A 21043-nucleotide genomic window follows, 5' to 3' on the forward strand; every position below is an offset into this window, starting at 1 on the left:
CTTGCTCAAGGGCCCAGCAGTTGCACTGATCTTGGGGTGGGCTTGAACCACCAACCTTTCAGGTCCCAGTCAAACATCACCACTAGTCTATAGGCTGTCCGATTATAATCGTCGTTATAATTCCCAACGAGTTCTAAAAGATAGGGATTCTGGCATCTGCTGGGTTTCTGATGGGACACATAGGACTGACGGCGCTTCACGCTGCAGCGCTGGCTGCACCCATCTCACGTGATCAGAATGATCGCGAAAGGGGAGGGGTAACGGAACACGTAATGCGGTCGACGTAGGGGGGCAGAGCATCTCGCTGCATCTGGATTTTTTTTAAGCAGGTGGGGTTCTGCCGGTTTTGTAAATGAAACTCTTCCACGGAATTCTTGGCAATAAGGTAAATAAATGAAGCAGAACCGTTATATGCTGGCAAAATCAGCCATATGTCGTCCGAACCGACGTTAGCGATAAAGCTAATTTGGTAGGCCATCTAATCCTCGCTAAATTAAGCTGTCTGTACTCCCAGTGATTTTTCTTGAAGATGTGCGTAGCTAATGAAGGCACAAAGGAAGTTGGGTCGTCCGATTCGGTTCGCTCACAGGATGAATCTTGACAAGCTAAAGATGACAGCCCGCAGGATAATTTGTAGCTTCAGTTGTTTTTTGTATAACCGATGATAGCTAGCTAATTGGTTGCAGATTGTTAATGTAGCTAGATAGTAATGCAATGTTTATTTTCATCGTTAGCGAGCTACCAATGCTAGCCAAATAGCTGATCTGTGACTGACGTGGCGCAGAAAACATGAACTCGGATAGCAAGCAAGAGCATCCGTTTTTAAAAAACAGTATAAAGCTAGCTAGCTGGCTTGTTATTGTTGATCGAAAAGACGTGAAATGAGAATGAATAGCTATATATCGTGATTCCGTATCCTCTAACGTTAGTTCAAGATAGAAAACTAGCGAACTAGCTAATCTAGTCAGCTTCTATAAGTTAAGTCCGAGCTATATGAGAACATTCAAGGCGAATACACGAACTATTTATTTACAATATTATAGTGCGAATCTCAAACTAGGAGATTGATAGACTATATCCACTATTGCATTACTTTATTAACAATAACACCAGATATATGACACGAATTATTGCTACGAGGAGCTGGAGAATAACGAAAACAATTTTAATATCCATCCTGCCAGCTTGTCCACCATTCGATTTTGGCTAGTTAGTTATTATCCATATAATGGTACAGCTAAATTCAGATTGCTGGCTTACACAAAAACTTCAAACTAACGATAGTTAGGTAAATTAACTTAGACCAGTTTGCTAAAGCTGGCTAACTGACGTAGGAGATTACACAATAATAATAAAAAAGACCAACGATTTTTTATTTAGTACTTATTACTTGGTCTGTGGAGACTACAGTGAAACCCAGGTTTTCTGTCATGGTTGTTGTGTCTGCAAAGTTACAGCTGTGTTCTGGGTTTCTGTGCCATCTGCTGTTCTCATTGAAGCATACTACAGCCAAATATGACATTCAAATGTTTGCTTCCTAGTTGCATAAGTTCTGGTAATATGCTGTTTTTAAGTCTGCTTATTAGGACTGTTTGCTATCCACTGCAGTTTTATAACAGTTACCGTTACTGTTGAAAGTAAGGCTTTGCTGTCGCTACAGCCCTTTCGCTGTCCTCACAGTTGCCATGAGCAGTGAGCTGAACGTGCCGATGGGTTCCCCGGCCATCGGGGGGTCGGAGCGAGTGCAGGACGGAGGGGGAATGGATTACAGGGACTGGGTACGCCGGAGCTACCTGGAGCTGGTCACCTCGAACCACCATTCCGTACAGGCGCTGTCATGGAGGAAGCTCTATCTGAGCCGCGCCAAGCTCAAGGCTTCCAGCCGTACCTCGGCCTTACTCTCGGGGTTTGCCATGGTGAGTTTTACAGTGCGTAGTCTGCGGCCAATGGGACGTGGTGAAAAGGCAGCTTTATTTGAGTATTACTTGAAAGCGTGAAGCTATAGCAGTGAACACTTGAGTGCACTGCGGTTCTCTAAAATGATAAAAGTAATGGAACTGCAAGCACAAAAATGCAGCAAAGATGAAAGCTAATGAACTGATTTCCCACAACGGTCTGCTTGGGGGGGGGGGGGGGGAAATAATGAATGCAAATACTTCAACTTAATTTCTATAAAGTAAAGTAAATAGAAGGCTCACACTTTAAAATGTTTTAATTTCTGTGATTGGTAGTAGTTTTCCGACATGATCTGACACACCAAAAAAAAAGTTAAAAGGTGTCAAACTCCACTCCTAGAAGGCTCCAATGGCTACTGGTTGTTGGTGTGTTTCAGGACTAGTGATTCGTTTAGTCATTGATTGGATACGGATAAGGATGCCTTGCTCTCATTGGCTGTTGATTGAAAGGAAACCACAAATGCATTCAGACCTCCAGGACTGGAGTTTGACACCCCTGCAGTAGTCCTCTAAATGAATTTGTTCCTGTGAATTGTGTCGGCGCTGACGCTGGCGTTCTGTCGTGCGTTGGCTCGTCAGGTTGCCATGGTGGAGGTCCAGCTGGAGATGCAGTACAACTACCCTCGCTTCCTGCTCATCGCCTTCAGCGTGTGCACCACGGTGCTGGTGGCAGTGCACCTCTTCGCCCTGCTCATCAGCACCTGCATCCTGCCCAACGTGGAGGCGGTGAGCAACATCCACAACCTCAACTCGGTCAGCGAGTCCCCGCACGAGCGCATGCACCACTACATCGAGCTGGCCTGGGGCTTCTCCACCGCCCTGGGCATCCTGCTCTTCCTGGCCGAGGTGGTGCTCCTCTGCTGGATAAAGTTCCTGCCGGTCGACTCGGGGGCCGTCCGGCCCAACTGCACCACGGCGAACCCTCCCCCGCCCGGGTACAGCGGCTGGCAGGCCGCTCTGGCCTCCACCATCATCATGGTGCCCGTGGGCCTGATCTTCGTGGTCTTCACCATCCACTTCTACCGCTCGCTGGTGCGCCATAAGACGGAGCGCCACCACCAGGAGATCGAGGAACTGCACAAGCTCAAGGTGCAGCTGGATGGCCACGACCGCGGCATCCAAGCCGTCTGAACAGCCCCCGCCCTCCGCTCCAACCCGCCCCCTTCTTGGCTCCCTTCCCGCTCCTCCGGTTCTTGGCCTGTACCGGCTTGTCTCCCAAAGCGCCGCCACCTCCGAAATCTGTTTCAGCGCTCACAATAAATGTTGCTTGGTGACTTCCTCTGTTTCGGAGATTCGAGTAAGCCTCGGGCCCTGACCCCTGAGTCCAGCGTCCCAAGTGTTTGTGTGTTGGTTGTAGGCTAGAATATGGTCCCTATATGTGAGATATGCTACCCTTGTGTCTGGTGTATGTGCTGTATTAATAAACCGAAAGACTTTATAAAGACAAAAGAAAGTTTACAGGTAACCTTAAGGGCTAATTTGTTTTCAGTTTAATTTACTTTTGTATGTTTTTTTACTTTTTTATTATTATTTCTATGGTGGCAACTTTTACATTCTGCTCCTATGTAAGCATGTAAATGAAAATGCGGGTGTAAGGAATAGATTGCAACTGAAATCCAAATAAGAAAGTCGACCTTTCATTTCTTGTGTGGTGATGTGGCTAGGGCAGGAAACCACCATGCGTACATTGACGCTCGAGTTTAGTATTTCCATTCAACTGGTGCAAGTGTCCTGTGCAGTTTCCAAGACAGAGAGGAACATGTTAATGAGGTCCAATCAGGAACCAAACAAAAGCTGACCAGATCATCTCTGGTCAGGTTGACTTCGTATAGGAGAAAGCATGGGCCAGCATAGACTGTTCTGTTTTGGTATAATGGTTTCATTTATGACTATACCCTTAGCAGCTATGTGCATGTCTCAGGTCTGCAGTTACCTTAAGGTTATTTGCTAACTGAGCAAAAGGATAATGCAGTGTAAGTAAACAACTTTATGTGCACACAAAAGAGTTCATAGTGATACAAAATTGGCATTCACATGGCAGGGTCATCTATACTTGAACCAGAGATTAAACGTATACTAAGCTGTGCAATACATTTGGAGGAAAATATTATTTTCCAGTTTCAAATTTGTGTTTAGTCTGTTAGGCATTTCGGCCCTCTTCATTCTAATGATGAAATGTGCTTTGTGTATAACTTGGATCAACACATTTAAGCAACCTTTTAGATTCATAAACAGTGGGTGGCTCATATTATAAGAGAATATATTAATAATTTAAGAATAAATTATTAAAGTTTAAGGAAGAAGTATAACAGTGAGATTTGGCTATCCGTACAATGTCTTGCAGACAGGAAAAGGTTCTGGTAGTTTTCACACTTTACATACACAGGTTTAGTTAATTGAAAGCTTTTCAAGTGCTTATTAAGAACCTTTCTTTTTAAATTGGCTTTTGCTGCATAAATTTCAGGTGTGGGCCGAAACCAGGGTAAAGCTTTATTTTACTGTACCATTGTACAGGTAGATGTGTTCTTGTTACATTATTTCAGTGTCAAACGCTGACATGCTTAAAATAAAAATAAAATAAAATAAAAAAATGTTATCAACATAGGTTTTGGTCAAGCTCTTAGGAACCTGATGGGTTTGGTCCTTTTTCCAATGGAACTGAATGTTTGGGACATGTAGCTTTTTATGAGCAGGAAGTAAATGATGGGAGAACGGTTGCCATTATTTTATTTTGTTGCTGCGTCTGTAAAGAAAAGGAAAACATTCCAGTATATGACCTTTCAGCAAGGGTGTAATTTATTTTTTTGAAGGGATAGGGGGTTATGATGTTACAAAATGGGCCAAATACTATAATATTAATAGTGTCAAATAATATAGCATGATAATGATGAGTCATTTCACATAATAAACAGGAAGAAACATGTCATTTCCTCATAGAAGCCATCGGAAATGATAATTTCGCAGCTGTTCTTTAAAGATTTCTTTCAGGGGGGCATGCCCACAGACACCCTTACAGGGTTGTAGTCTATGCATTTCACCCCCCCCCCCCCAAACCAAACCAAACCAAACCAAATGATGTGCTTGTCTGTTCGACCAAGATATGTCTGCTTCATGTCTCTGACACAAGAGGAAGCTGAAGTGCACTTGTAGTCTAGTTCAATACTTTAAGCAAAATTTCGCAGGCCATTCAATTAGAGCACAAAGTGGCCAGGTATTTAGCATTTTTGGGGGGGGTTTACCTTTTTCTTACGTATTATCAAACTGATATGCTGTGTCAAGCTTGGGACGAGCTGTGTCATTTCGACCGTTGGCTAAAGCTGAAGCCTGACTGCTTTGCACTGTCGCTCCATAACGTGTGCCAACGTAGTCTGACCAAGATAACCGCTTATTTATTGACTTTGTGTGCCCATGGACGACTTCTCAAGCACTTGACCTTCCACATCGAAAATGTTTACTTGTCCATTTTTGTCAAAGAGAATTTTGATAAAGCTGTACCGTACCACATAATTTTGGATATTAATACAAAAAGGCCTTGTATGTCCACTCACTGAATTGATTATACTCGTAACAGTTATTAAAACAAGTTCTATGGAATAACGTGTCTGTTCTATTTTATTTCCTTGTTATGAAATGCTGCAGTGGCAGTCACTCAGTCGATTACACTTAATCCATCACACCTGTCACTGTCAAACTCAACCCCTGGAGGGCCTCTGTTTTTTAGTGGTTTTCTTACAATCATCTGCTAATTTAGGCCAAACAATGTGTGGCATTAATTAAGCACTTTAGTGCTAAATCCACCAGACATTGGCTTTTCAGCATGACACCCATAATCTACAACAGCAGTGCCAAATCATGTGCCATAGAGGGGCCAAGAGTATGCAGGTTTTCATTCCAACTTATCACTACACCAGCTGATTTCATTAATTAGTTCCCTACTCTCTGATTGATGGTGTTAATTAGTGAAATCAGCTGCTGTAGTGATTGGTTGAAATGAAAATCTGCATACTCCCAGCCCTCCACAGCATATGGCAGGGCACGCCTGATCTACGAAAGTGGTTCTCAAATCTGACCCTGGTAGGTTGCAGTATCTGCTGTTGCTTAGTATATCTGATTAGTCAATGCTGACTGAAACAACCTGCTTTCTTCAGCCTTAATTTGTTCCTGGTTGTGCTCCACAAAATCCACTTTCCTAGTTTTTGCAGAATGGGTGTGGTTTCCAATCCATTTCAAAACTGCACAAAAAACTACACTTGTTGCTTGTGTGTGCCTTTCTGAATTTTAGGCAAAGATGGCTTGAAAAGACTAGTTGGTTGTGAAAGGACACTGGTCGATGATGAGTAAGACATTGAAAATGTGTATTTATCTGTTTATACTGGTGACAACTGTGTAGTCATGAATCATGCTCCTTGAACAGGTTTGCATTCTTCTGTGCTTGAATGTGGTATGAATTGCCTTCAGTTGTGTAAATGTAATGGACACTTTAAACATTGCTAGGTAGAAATAGTTATTTTCAGGCAATCTGTAGCTTACCTGCCATTTGAACACTGGTTAATTAAAAACCAGAGCAGTTGTGTAGACCATACATTGTCAGCTTGCGGCACACAATGGTTGACTATTCGAATCTAGGACGCGTGGTGCTTGGTGGTTAATGACTTGGTTGCCTGTTTTTATAACTCTGCATGTACTCTGGGAAAGAATACCAGGCTTGTGGTTGCTTTACAAAGCTCTGTGCAATATGGCTGGAACAAGGAATTTGAGGATTTCAAAGGAAATCTGCTGCAGCCAAGGGCTGGCTATAGAACTGGTATGGAAAGTGTAAAACCTTTTCTGTACTTGTATTTGCTGCCATTAAAACCTTTTATGGAGAAACCAAAATTCACATTTGTTGTTGAATATCAACAAGTAGACTACATTATTTCTATGCATGTTGTAGTTGGCCTCTGAATTTGGGCCTACATGTTTGAACAAGCTCAAATTTTAACAACCATGCAAATTTACACATTTTCTTCATAAACTATAATGTTGCTTATCTGTCCAACTTCTGTCATAATTCCAAAGACATCTAAGGTTTGGTTGAGTGACGATGATGAGAGGAATGTTCTGACTTGGTAGTGCCTCCATTGGAAGGCCCTGATCAAGGTGTGATTAGACATAATCTTCTCTCTGAGTCTGAGCTGAAGCTTTGTCATGGTATCAGTTAACCCATCGTTGCATGTTTGCGCATTTGAGTATTTTTGGCTCTGGTTACATTTCAGCTTCAAGATAACTTTGCTTGCTGTCTGCTGCTGTGCATGCTTCTACTTTGTTTTTTGCAAGTATTGAGCAAATTAATATTAAGGTGGACTGAAATGTGTTTCTTTGACCAAATTAGATCTTGTGTGATCATGGTTTAGGGAATGTTTATGCATGCCTAATGTATTGGCATTCAAATGTAAAACCACCTGTTGTCTTAACTGGTTCAGCTGCTTACACCTGCAATATCCTGTTTAATCTTGTGTGAAATTTCTTTCAGGCCTTGGGTTGGGTCTGTCTGTTGAACCTGACTGCTATAAACTAGGATTACAATCCTAGAAAGTTTACAGTATGGCAATGGGTAAGGATTGACTGACTACTGCCCTTGTGTGCTTGCTGACCAAGGTGTGATTGAATTTGAATCCTGAGGGTGGCTGTCTGCAAGAGCCATGCACAACTGATTCAATCCAGATACGGCTTACCCCACAAGAAATGTATTGCCATTTGGCTGATTTTGTGAAATCTAGGGGTTGTTAATTTAAGAATTACTTTCACATTGACTGCTTAAGTCTGCAAATGTTTGTTTCGTTTAACTGCAGAATTAACAAGCGTTCAGTAAATGTATATTTCTGCCTCCCTCAAAGGCCGCTTGTTTTTCTCCTGGCAGAGTTGCTGGAATCCTGAGTCAATAGATTTGACTAAGGGTCTGGGAACTCTGTGATTGGACATGGACCAGAAAGGCCTCTTGGGGATTCAAAGCCCTGCCCTTCCAAATGACCAGCGGGTGGAAGGGCCTCTCGCTCGGTCTGGAATGGGACCTATTAAACATGCGCTCTGTCCAATGGACTGGGTAGTTTCCACTTAATGTTAAATCTATAGTAACCAATCCATGTAGGTGGCAATTCTGTGCTGCACAAATGTGACCCAAGTGGTATGCCAGCTGCTAAATGTAATATGCCGAATGATTTTGGATATTGAGACTTCCAATGGTAAATATACCTCAAGTAAATCTTGGTAATAGTTCAATGGCTTGAGTACTTCCTGACAAGTATGAGGGTTTAAAGGTAACCCTTTCATGCAAGGCTAACTGGGTAGGATGTGGTACTTGAACAATCTGAATTTACTGCATTGCTAATGCTACATTGGTTGTATGATTGTGTTCGCGATCCTAACAACCATTACTTCTTGCTGACTAGATCCCATGGGCTTTCTAAACTATGCAGTCTAAAATAAGCTTTTGCACTTGGCTCACGGAACCATGTGTGGATATTTCTTTGTATTGAATAAACATCTGTACAACAAATTGTCTGCGTATATAAATGTTTGCACTCGTCTTTAGAAGCTGATTTATTTTGCTTGTCAGGTTTCTCTTCGGTCAAATCCCAATTTGAACCACAACAAAATTGCTCCCGTAGTAACAAAAAGCTTCCTATAATTTTTATATCCATTTGTAAAGATTATTCTTATGCATCTTCTGCTCCTTATACTTAAACTTTATTTATCAAATACAGCAATCTCATGTTTGAAAGATTGGAACTAGGTCAATAGTTGAACTTTGTATGTGTCCAGCTGACAGATCCCAAGAATTCTGCTGAACAGGTAGCACCTTGAGAAAGTGCTAGATGTCTTGAGCACTGAGGTTCTTAGAATTCCGATGGTAGACCTTTCAATTTGACTGCTTACAGTTGAAACTATATCCTGTTCACCACATATGCATGGAAATGCACCTTCTGTACATGATGGGAAAAATACTGAGACAGTGTATGTTTACAAGAAACCGTCTATACATGTAGAGCTGCAGAGAGTCTTGTACTCTTATTCTGCTTGCAAACATAAGAATGAAAGTATTGCATGTAAACAAAATGCTGTGACTGATCATCCCTTCTACCTGTGGGTTGAAGGGATGGGGAAACACTAATTTCCTGACAATCCCCACAGGGTTTATTGGTATGAGGGTTAGAAGTAGCCAATTGGAGCTAGTTACTACATATGGCTTTGGCAAACGAGTACAAAAATGACTTGCGTAAATGTAGCTTATTACAGCTTTTCAGTGAAACTATGAAAATGGGGGTGAAGAGAACCTCTGGCAACTTTGAGCCAATAAGGCAGCTGGTACTACTTTGCCAGCAGTCAATTTGAAATGGATTTGTTTCAGCCAGATACCAAAAAGCTGGCGATTCTGCTGTACAGCCTATTACCAAGGACTCCGACTTCCCACTAGCACATCTGTTTGCCTTTTCATTCCAGTTGAACGCTGTCTGGAGATCAAAATGTACAGGAGTCCTATTTGGGTACATTTGCATTGCCTTTGTGGATTCTGCTTGCCCTTTGCTGAAGTGGAATCCATTGTTTGAAGATTCTGCTGGTTTAAAACCTCAAAATGGAGTCATTACTCTCCTTTTAGTTAACTTCTCCCAACTAGGGCTACTCCGGTTTCTATCTTAGCCATACAGTAACCATGGTCATTTGAGTTAGGACCTGATTTCGGGAAATTGGCATTACAGAACCAGTTTCCCACCACAAAAAGTATCGGAAGCATCCTACTGTAAACTTGCCAAAATTCCAAATAAAGTGGCATAACTTCAGGATAACCCTGTTGGTGTCCTAACTGCACTGTTGTTATGATGCCTACAGTTAGTTAAGATTAGCTCCTGCAACACAAATTTGTGAAAAATGTAAAACTTTCAACTTTGGACTTTCGGTTTCTGTAATATGGCCCATGGTCTTCAATGCATTCTGACTGGACTCTAACTAACCAACTAAGTTCATCAGTACAGCATTGTTGTATTTGTACATCATGAATTCATGTTCAACAACTTCAGTAGTTAATGTCAATTTTTACTAGAATGAAAAAAGTTTACATATTTGTTTATGGTTAACCAATTCGAAGTTATCCTATGATTTGCTGATGTGTAAATATTCAAATAGCCAATACATTAGTTAATAGCTAACAAATACATGAACTAATGAAAAGTAAATCACATGCTTAATTAATGTGTTTGTAGATCAATTAATTCCATCCATCCATCCATTATCTGAACCCGCTTATCCTGATCAGGGTCGCAGGGGGGCTGGAGCCTATCCCAGCATACATTGGGCGAAAGGCAGGAATACACCCTGGACAGGTCGCCAGTCCATCGCAGGGCACACGCACCATTCTCTCACACACTCATGCCTACGGGCAATTTAGACTCTCCAATCGGCCTAACCTGCATGTCTTTGGACTGTGGGAGGAAACCGGAGTACCCGGAGGAAACCCACACAGACACGGGGAGAACATGCAAACTCCGCACAGAGAGGCCCCGGCCGACGGGGATTCGAACCCAGGACCTCCTTGCTGTGAGGCGGCAGTGCTACCCACTGCACCATCCGTGCCGCCAGATCAATTAATTAATGTTAACAATTCATGTACTTTTATTGTAAAGTGTGTGCTTGTTTTGCACCCTGTCTGTAGGGGGCTGAACAGGGACTTACCGCAGTACTGTGCTGGACGGCCTTTTTGAAGAGCCGCAGGGCGAGGCCGCTCAGAAGCCTCGTCCTCTCAAACAGGTCCTCGAAGTCCCGGCGAAACGGAGAGGCGATGCTGTCGATCACAACCAGCCGAACCTGGCGACAGGGTGTTGGTACAGCAGGGTGTTGGTACAGCAGGGTGTTGGTACAGCAGGTTAAATGGTAAATGCGTGGCATTGATATAGCGCCTCCATCCAAAGCGCTGTACAATTGATGCTTCTCTGACCCATTCACACACACCAACGGCGATTGGCCCCCATGCAAGGCAGACCATCAGGAGCAATTGGGGGTTAGGTGTCTTGCTCAGGGACATACTATGTGGGAAGCTTACCTCAGAAATACTAGAGCTGGCAATCTCTTTTTTTGTGCACCCTTTAAAATTGTGCTACATTGGTGAACCACTGTGTACAAAAGATGGATTCACCGTAAAGGCTTAACGTGAACAGGCGATGAAAGTGTCAGATCTCGGTTTCGTACATCGTGTCCTGTTACTCATGTTGCTGCTTCGCGTGTAGCAGATTGCGTGTGGTAAAAGTGCAAGGATAACGAGCTGGCTAAGAGAGCCCCTTGTGAGCACAATAAAACTGAAAAAAAGAGACTCTTTTTTTTTCTAAAACTGATAGATTTAATCATCCTCCTGCCAAAAAAAATATCTTGTGAATAATTTTTTCCTTTTCCGACCCAAACGCTGCAACTTTACATCAGTAAATGCGCATGCCTCTGCTGTTATCCTAAGAGACGGTCCTGCAGTAGTACAGCTTGTCTGTCTGCCCTGGCCTGTGAACGGTTCGCACTGTGACAGATTTATGAGTATTTGTTCCAAGCCATCCCGATCCCATTACCAGATTGTACTGGACATCATGCAGTTTCACAAAGCTTCAATTTCACGTCATAACCATAATCATATCTCGGGGAAGAACTGAAATTTCCGGAATTATGGACAATTCAGAAACGGCTGTTCATCATCCATACTACGTTCTGCATCACGGGAGAATGCTGCTGGGACCCATATTACATGCATGCGGGTCCATGGCTTATTGTCAGTGACCCCATATGTTGTGCATGTTGCCTCAGTCAATAAATTCAGGTGGTGAAGTCATCATAGAGCCCTAAACATAAAGGAACAAAGACATGGCTGACTCCTTATACCCCCCCCCACTAGCGAGAGGGGGGGAGGGGGCGACCGGAATGGGTCCCAGCTCGTGTCCAGGAAGCCTCTGGATGCAAGTATAGCTTCAAAGACATATCACTTCTCTAAAAACAAGTGCTCAGCTGCATGCAATGCCCAGGAGTCTTGCATTCTCAGGTGATTTAAATATTACAAAAATATTAAATGTACAAAATATATTAACAGGCACCAAGGACTATGCAAGAAGGAATTTGAACCTTGTGATGAGAACATATTTAATTATTTGCTCATTTCAGAGCAGTACCCAGCTACGTTATACATTGAAACAGACTGGACCAGAGGATGGTGACCTGAAAAGGGCCCTACCATGTAAACCAGTACCGACACCCCCCTTCCTACCCCCATCTTGGATTTTCTCCAAAGATCTGCACATGGCTAATCTACAAAATCTACAATCTGTCTGCCAATTTACGGGGGAATGCGTCCAAACAAATTGCGGGGAATTTCATCATGCAAGAAGGTGACCTAAAACACACTGCCAACACAACAAAGGATTTAGGAAGAAAAACCTTAACCCAAGTGAACATGCATTTCACCTCCTGAAGAGGAGATTGGAGGGAACCCCCCCCCCCCCCACCCCCCCCCCAATTTTTTTTACAAAAATAAAATTAAAAATACATAAAAATAAAAACAACTGAAAAAGGCTCCAGTAAAAGCCTGGAAATGCATCACAAAAGAACAATGCAATGGTTTGGTGATGCAGTTATTGCAAGCAAGGGATATGCTACCAAATATTAAGTGTTATTTACTTTTATTTACTTAAATACTCTCTGTTCAAATACTTTTCAGTAGTTTAACACATCTAGGTGCAAATACCAAAAGCTTAAGACCTCTGCAGTAGCAAATTGTCCTCCTCCCACCCACTCTAAGGAGCTTCAACGCTTCCTTAGCCCAGAGATCCCTGGATAACAAGGTCCGTCCCTGTCCCTTCTTCTCTTACCGCCTCTCACTGTCCCTTCTTCTCTTACCGCCTCTCACCCAGATTACATTAAGTTGGCATTCAAGGAATGGCGGCATCTGCTGCAAGGTCCACCACTCCATTCATCTCTGGACTGACCACCGCCACCTTGAGTACCTGAGGTCAGCCAAAAGACTCAACCCCCGCAAGGCCTGGTGGTCGCGGTTTTTCAACCGCTTCCAGTTCACCCTGACCTACCAGCCTGGCTTGAAGAACATAATGCCTGACACACCTCTTCAAATCGATGGAGAGCCTGCCACCATCCTGCCTCCCTGTATCCTGGTCGCTGCCACACAGTTTGACCGCCCTGGGGGGCTGTCCTGTCCCGGACGACACTACCAACCGACTGTTAATTCCTGAAGCGGTCCGTCCGCTTTTCCTGCAGTGGGCTCTGTACTAACCTAAACTACAACTTTTGGTAAAAATGAACGGTCAATGAAGCATCATTGAAGGTACGTACACATTTAAGTACGTACACTTAGTCGCCCTTCCCAAGCTCCCTTTCTCTAAAGAAACTGCTGAACTTCTGTTCTTACACGTCTTCTGCCTGCACGGCCTTCCCCTGGGGGTGACCACGGGCCAAGGCCCTCAGTTCTCCAGTCAGTTCTGGAAGGCATTCTGCACGCTCATTGGTGCCAAACCACAGTTCTCGACGGCTTCCACCCCCAAACCAATGGGCAATTGTCAGTTGCATCTCATATGCACTAATTCAGAAACATTTCTGTACATTAGTGAAACGTAGCCTTTGCTATATGTCGCTTCATAAGTCAGTTCTCAAGAGTGTTCACATTGATAAACAATTATTTCCCACTGTAACATCTGTAAGAAATGATTGGTAATAAATATGCCACCTGGAAATGGTTGGTTGAATAAATTCATCCATGCATGTTGACTTAGGCAACTGAAATAATGGTAGCTGCCCTGCTTTTTAACAGACATGCTGGTTTTATGTAGGCTACAACCAGTGGTAGAGCGCAATTCTGCGGGGCTTCCTCTCAATGTTGGGACACAAGGCCCTTCCCATATTGACTTACAATAAAAACATTTATCCCGTATAATTTATCCTGTTTTAAGTTGCAAAATTTGTTTGTTGCATATGACCCACAAAAACAAACTGACATTTCGCAATATAGGTAGGATGATATTTGTAATAATAACGACACAAACATATGCCTAAATATTTTTTGCATGGCCTAATTGGGGAATTCAAGTTACGCTTTCTTGATCTGGAAAGTGCTAGATTTTGTGGGTGGGGTTTTCATAGTAGCCTATTTGGGCGTGAACATGATGAAGTCACCCAGGAATGTGAAAAGACTTCTGCTGAAACATACATTGTTGTATACTACTCTGCGGGAGTGGAGGAGGGGGGGATTTTAGCCGTTTTGTTCCTACACAAAATGGGACAATGCAATGGAGAGAGTCCACAAAGATCGGCTTCCGGGGCACGGAGTGGAGGAGGGTGGTTGTGGATTTAAGGAGTTAGCAATTTCCGGCTAATGGGAGGCACCCGTTGTCATGACAGGTTATATCGGTAGGAACCACAACTACCACAATCCCACAGGACAATTCTGCGACGTCCACCCCACATGACGTCTAGCTTGGTTCAGCCAATCCCGTAATGGCGGGAGCAATAAACTTTCACGTATAAGAGCAAGACATGTTCTCGGAATCTCTCTCTTCTTCTCTTCGCCTCTTCTTCCCTTTATTGACGCACCCTTTTTGGCCATTCGCTTCAGCGCATCTGCTCCGAGACTCGGACAGAGGCTGAATGCTGCACAGCGCACTACCAGGCCTGCGGACACACCTAGTTACTTCGCGGTAACTTTGTGGCCTATAGCGAGTGGAAACTGGTGTTTTTCCTTTGTTCAGCGCGCGCGTGCACACACACACCCTACTAATTTACCCTACTAACTTCCCGTTAGTTTATCTGTTCTGTGTTTGTATTTGGCGGCCCGTGCGAGGACCCCTACATATCTGACCTAGTTAGCTATGTAAAATAGGACAATTTTGCTACGATGACAAGTATTGTTGTACTTGGGGTATTCTGGCTTGTACTTGTGTTTGATCTGCACTTCGTTGTTTACATTTTTACATTTACATTTTAGTCATTTGGCAGACGCTTTTAATCCAAAGCGACTTACAAGTGCATAGGTTCTACCATAAGTCAGAGCATCACATCCAGAAACTAGCAAAATACACAGGAAATGCTGTTCTAAACATAGTTGTCATCAGAAGTGCATTTTTTTTTTTTTTTTTTTTAAGGATAGGGATATCAGAAAGGAGGGGCAGGGGAAATCAGGAGGGAGGACTAAGGTAGAGTTTGAAAAGGTTGGTTTTGAGTCTGCGTCGAAATAGGGGGAGGGATTCTGCTGTTCTGACAGTGGTAGGCAAGTCATTCCACCACTGAGGAACCAGAACGGAAAACAGGCGTGAACGTGCAGCTCGACCACCAGGTGCACGTAGAGAGGGAACCGTAAGGCGACCAGAGCTGGCAGACCGGAGTGGTCTAGCTGGGGAGTAGGGAGTGATCAGGGATTGTATGTAAGGTGGGGCAGTCCCCTTAGCAGCCTGAAATGCCAACACTAGGGCCTTGAAACGGATGCGTGCGGCAATGGGAAGCCAGTGGAGGCCAATGATTGGTGTATATAACATATTATATTTACTTATTACAGATATCTTCATATCAGTGGTCATATTTGAGGTTTATTTTGTTGTATTAAAAGGTGCTGATTTGAGAAGCTACAGTAGCTGCGACTGGTTTGTATTCCGACATGCACTGCCAACTGTGGGACCTTATATAGACAAGTGTGTGCCTTTCCAAATCATGTCCAATCAACTGAATTTACCACAGGTGGACTCCAATTAAGCTGTAGAAACATCTCAAAGTTGATCAGTGGAAACAGGATGCACCTGAGCTCAATTTTGAGCTTCATGGCAAAGGCTGTGAATACTTATGTACATGTGATTTCTTAGTTTTTTATTTTTTATAAATTTGCAAAAATTAAAAAAAAAAACTTCTTTCATGTTGTCATTATGGGGTGTTGTGTGTAGAATCTTGAGGAGAAAAAAAAGCTATTTATTCCATTTTGGAATAAGGCAGTAACATAACAAAATGTGGGAAAAGTGAAGCGCTGTGAATACTTTCCGGATGCACTGTAGATGTAACAAGGTGTTCATTTTTCTGAAGTATTTCCCGTTTCATGTTTCAGTTATTTACCCTCATATGCTCAATTATTTCAGAAATACCTATATATGCCATGATGATGCCAGGCTCAGTTATTTGTGTCTGTTTGTAAGAGACATTATTTGTATTTGACGGTTTGTCAACTTGAAAAATACACATTTTGCAGAGCTTTTCTTCTCAGATTAAGAAATCTGAAGTTATGCAAGTAGGGTATTTGTATTAAATATGACATCTGTGTTACAAGGAGTGGCATTGGTTATGCCAGCACTGGCGCCATTGTCTGGTGACGAGCAGGTAAAGCTTGTGGAAATGTTACCCAAATGAAATTATGAGGCTTTTGTTTCACCAGGCAGTGTGGCATTGATGAAGAGGGGAACAGAGACAATTACGATTGTGGGATGAATGAAGTTAAATCAAGTCATACATTTAGCATATTACCAGCTGACAGGTCAGTTCTCGGGAAAAGAGTCAAAGTCCAGGGCTGGTGAATATATGAAATATGGTTATATTCCAGTCCAGAAGAGCAATGCACAATACACAGCTTAACACATTGCAAAACATCTCCTGGTCAGTTCAATCTTCATACATTTTAGACAGGAAGAGGGCTTGTTCTGTCAGAGGCCATAAATAAAATGTTGACACAATGCCAGTGGCCCCTCAAAAGTCACCAGATGCCGGCTCAGCCGCCTCCCAAGTCTCTCTAGTTCTGGGTTGTGCTGCTAAGTTGTTAGGTATCTTTGCAGGGTGTATTTATTCTTTGGTAAGCAATTCATTAGTGTTAACATTAGCTGATACATATTTATCATTCAGGTGGCACGAATGGTACAGTGGGTAGCACTGCCGCCTCACAGCAAGGAAGTCCTGGGTTCGAATCCCCGTCAGCCAGGGCCTCTCTTCTCCCCGTATTTGCATGGGTTTCCTCCCACAGTCCAAAGATATGCAGGTTAGGCTGATTGGAGAGTCTAAATTGCCCGTGGGTATGAGTGTGTGAGTGAATGGTGTGTGTGCCCTGCGATGGACTGGCGACCTGTCCAGGGTGTATTCCTGCCTTTCGCCCAATGTATGCTGGGATAGGCTCCAGCCCCCTGCGACCTTGTTCAGGATAAGCGGGTTAGGATAATTAATAAATTAATGAATTAAATTGATTGGCAGATTCAGCATTATCAAGAAATGTAGCAACAATGTCAGCTGGTGTAAATGTTGGGGTTAAAGTGGGTTTTGAGTCTGCGTCGAAATAGGGGGAGGGATTCTGCTGTTCTGACAGTGGTAGGCAAGTCATTCCACCACTGAGGAACCAGAACGGAAAAAAAGGCGTGAACGTGCAGCTCGACTGCCAGGTGCACGTAGAGAGGGACCAGAGCTGGCAGACCGGAGTGGTCTAGCTGGGGAGTAGGGAGTGATCAGGGATTGTATGTAAGGTGGGGCAGTCCCCTTAGCAGCCTGAAATGCCAACACTAGGGCCTTGAAACGGATGCGTGCGGCAATGGGAAGCCAGTGGAGGCCAATGAGAAGAAGTTGGCAGGAAATCCAGAAACCGATACAGCCTACCTCTCTGTTAGAGCCTCTTTGGCTGCCCCCACCCAGAGGTTGACACTAAATCAGAACTAGTGCAGTCCATGTTTGACACCAGTGTGTGGGGCCGACCATGACCGAGAACAGGACGAGCCACCCAGCAGCCAAATGATACTTCATACATTGGCAATCATCCCCAAACATGACCAAATATTCAAGTTGAGTGTAGTGCAAATAGTGATGCACCACCACACTGCCATTTGGCCTGGGAGACCATATCTTTTGCTTAACACTCCAATTAACATTTTAAACAATCAGTATGCAACAATTTAATGGGTTACCCATCAGAAGTGAACATACACTCCAGTCAGCATATCAGACTCCAGTCTCATTTATAAACTTACATATCTAATAGTACATTTCAAAATTCCCCTGTTTATAAATTTTATAAAAAATTATGTCATTGTCAATGTTTAAATAATTACAACAAAATGAAAGGCTGTAGAGGATGTTTAACAATTTGTGTTAAACAAATGCTCTACAATGAGCATTTCACATTGGGCAGTAAAGAGAAATTAGTCTAATTTTAGGAAATGTCCAGAGACTGAAGCCTCAGAATAAGAACAACACTCATGGGAAACTAAGCCCCTGGGCATCGTTGGGCTTTCTTTCAGACCCTTCCGCAAACAAAGCCACAGCCAAAACAGGAACGTTATTTTTTGGCAGGAAATGCCTTGGTAATTGACTCTAGTAGAAGTGGCTTTGCGTTCCAAGTCCGATCCTATGCAAGTCAAGCTTAACTCGAAACCAGTGGCTGGGCCACCATAGCCTCATTCAGTCTACCGTGGGCAGTAAATAACTAAAAATAATTAGACTTAATGTATTTTATGGCCAATTGATTGTTCCTATGGATGTCAGGGGAATTAAGAGGACTCTAAAGACATACGTTTGAAGAGGATGATACTTCACTCATGGTCATACACATATAAATTATTAGATCCAAAAATCATTTGGGACAATTTTTTCTTTAGTCTAGTTTCAGATTGTATAACATGTAGGCTAACTCTAAGATAATTAGCCATATGATTTAAAGTACCACTGTACTTTAAAGTACCACATTTAATTTGATGTAAAATTTGAGTAGCATGTCAAGATACATATTAAAATGTAATTTCTTCTCTCTTATGTGCGATTAGAAAATGATGTGAAACTACACTAGAGAGCCCACAAGTACTGTTAATGCTGCTGCTGGGCATAAGAAATAACTGTCAAATAAATGTAAAAAACTGGAAAGGGAAATGACTGTGGGAATCTGGAAAACGCCTCCCAGAATACCTCACCCACTCAACATTTCCTCACAAGATGGTGTACAGATCTAGCTTACACTCAGTTCAGGGCAACACGCTAGCCTTCCTGTCAATCCCTGACAATGTGAACTGATGGACTGCAGGCAGTGCTCCAAGATTATAGCACTGTACTTTTTGTGAATTGTGGCTGCAGAACCAAAGGGGAGGTAAATACTGTCCAACTACTGCCCAACTACCCTTCTGGGGAGTAAATCTTGATGAGGTGCTGCAGTTCTGTGGGGTACCCGGTCAGTGGACACCGTTGGTGGGCTTTGACGTAGACGTAGACACAGCGGTAACAGAAAACGTAACCAGAGGTCGCCAGGGCGGTGTCATTGACACGGACGTTGTGACACAGGGGGCAGATATTGTTTGCTGCCGTCGCAGTTTGCTCCCGGTCAAGGTGGAGCGGAGGAGGTGGTGTGGGGAGGGAAGTCAGAGACTTTATGGTGCTCTGGTTCTCTGAAGAGTACCACCATTCAAGGAACTGAAGGAAGAACACTCCCAGCGACAAGCTGGTGGAGAGGGACACGGCTACACCACCCACTGCCGTTGACAACAGCCCCTGGAGCCTCTGGCCAACACTGTGGGAAGTAGGAAAGTGCCATGGGTCAGGAAATGAAATTAGGGAAAATCTGTACCAGACAAGAGCTTGGACAAATGTTTGTCAAACACACATTAAAATCACAAGCTTTGGAGTAAAATGTATTGCTTTGCCTTTTGAAGGCAGGCCAAATATAAACGGTACAATTATGACACTGTTATATGCAACAAACCTGTATACATCTGTCAAATAATCAAAACTGCCACTCCCCTGTAAGGTATTAAAGAGCTGAATCCATTAATCACCTTTGGTTTGAGGCGGAGGGAGGGCTTTGGGGCTTCAGGTCCAAATTGCGGATGTCTTGTGCATTGAGGTGCATGAGTTTGACCCCAGCGAGCCAAAGGAGGGGCGAGTGCCGCGATGTCCGTCCAAAGATGTAGAGCAGCTGTTGGCAGAAGACCCAGCCCTCCCAGGCTGTGCTGACGAACGGATAGGCAGCCAGGAAAGCCCTGTACATCCGGCGGCAGGCTGACTGGGGCAGCTGGATAGAGAAATCGTCCTCGTCCCTCTGTCTGGCTAAAATATTTTCCAGCTTGGCCCGCAGGTATGGCACAAGTGCAAGGAGAAGCAGCGAGCGCAGTCGTTGCTTTCGGGGGAGCCCGAGATGAGCTGGTCTCCCAGGTCCCGAGGTTACCACGCGTTTCAGACCATAGAAATTCTCCGAAAAGGAGGCGCTAGTCCTGGACAGGAAATGGTGCTGCAGCAGCAAATCAAGAGTTAAGTAGATTTCATCAAACCACCGCCAGAGGAATCCATAGCGCGAAGGGTTAGACTCTGCCAGAACCTAAAGGGAACATATTGGGAAATTTATAGTACAATAGTACATCATCAATACATTGTAACAGTATTAGACCTCAATGTATGCAGCAGATTGCACGTCAGTGGGCAGCTGATATTTAAAGTATAGAATTCTGAAGTATACGATACATTGCTTACAGCAAAATTTTTCTTCATATTGAGTTTGCAGATCTGTGGATTACCATGATATAACCAGTTAAAACGAATTCACGGTATTCGATAACTAGATGTTTTAGCAATCTGTTTTGCAAGCTAGCCACAATAAGATTAAACCTTTGCTGTAATTGCACCATGTTTATGTAACTTTCTGTTTCTATATCGCCCCAAACTAATACGAGAAAACGCAAAAGAGCACAACCTTCACTGCATGTTGCAAGGCAGGTCTGACAGCGCCCATCAATGTGTCTTGGGCGAGGACTTCAAAAATCGAGGGTCCTTCGTCTGTAGCAGCTGTGGTGAGGTGTGCGCCCCGTTCCGCCATATCGCACAGGTGTGGTGGAACAGGTTTGACAGCACAAATCAGCTAGCATTGGCTAGCTATGGATTGAATTGAGGGCGATTAGCTAGCTAGCTACACAACTGACGAACGCAGAACCAACAATGAACAAGCTTCACGGAACTGCGTAGTAGCAGTAAAATGAATGCAACTCAAGACACATAGTAGCTATTCTTACCAGCGAAATAAATTGTTTCTGCAAAATTAACTTTCAGTTACGGCTGACGTTAGAAGCAAACATGCCTGTGGGTTCCCGTTC

At 43.5% G+C, this 21043-nt stretch overlaps 2 protein-coding genes, 1 long non-coding RNA gene and 1 other non-coding gene across 5 annotated transcripts; 3 read left to right on the forward strand and 1 right to left on the reverse strand.

The window, feature by feature from the left end:
• The first annotated feature begins 256 nt into the window (after positions 1-256).
• On the forward strand, positions 257-5552 carry orai2 (ORAI calcium release-activated calcium modulator 2). Of its 2 annotated transcripts, none has more exons than XM_061248357.1 (3): positions 257-385; positions 1661-1916; positions 2535-5552. In XM_061248357.1, exons 2-3 carry the CDS (start codon positions 1686-1688, stop codon positions 3084-3086), a joined length of 783 nt encoding a protein of 260 aa, XP_061104341.1. In that variant the 5' UTR covers positions 257-385; positions 1661-1685; the 3' UTR covers positions 3087-5552. The 2 variants fall into 2 exon arrangements, with proteins under 2 accessions (XP_061104341.1, XP_061104342.1); XM_061248358.1 differs by having other exon boundaries at positions 1681-1916.
• A 394-nt stretch (positions 5553-5946) lies between these two features.
• On the forward strand, positions 5947-10814 carry LOC133133958 (uncharacterized). Its single transcript, XR_009709227.1, has 3 exons — positions 5947-6029; positions 7468-7548; positions 10642-10814. It is a non-coding gene; the product is annotated as an uncharacterized LOC133133958 (long non-coding RNA).
• On the forward strand, positions 7035-7126 carry LOC133134139 (Z30 small nucleolar RNA). Its single transcript, XR_009709257.1, has one exon. It is a non-coding gene; the product is annotated as a Z30 small nucleolar RNA (small nucleolar RNA).
• Positions 10815-16515: 5701 nt separating the features above from the next.
• pex12 (peroxisomal biogenesis factor 12) lies at positions 16516-21039 on the reverse strand. The gene is made up of 4 exons (XM_061247626.1): positions 20963-21039; positions 20647-20825; positions 19736-20274; positions 16516-19470 (listed from the first exon to the last, which is right to left on the reverse strand). The coding sequence occupies exons 2-4, from the start codon at positions 20767-20769 to the stop codon at positions 19080-19082; spliced, it is 1053 nt and encodes a 350-aa protein (XP_061103610.1). The 5' UTR covers positions 20770-20825; positions 20963-21039; the 3' UTR covers positions 16516-19079.
• Positions 21040-21043: the final 4 nt, after the last annotated feature.

This window comes from Conger conger, chromosome 7, assembly GCF_963514075.1.
Source record: "Conger conger chromosome 7, fConCon1.1, whole genome shotgun sequence".
NCBI lineage: Eukaryota > Metazoa > Chordata > Actinopteri > Anguilliformes > Congridae > Conger > Conger conger.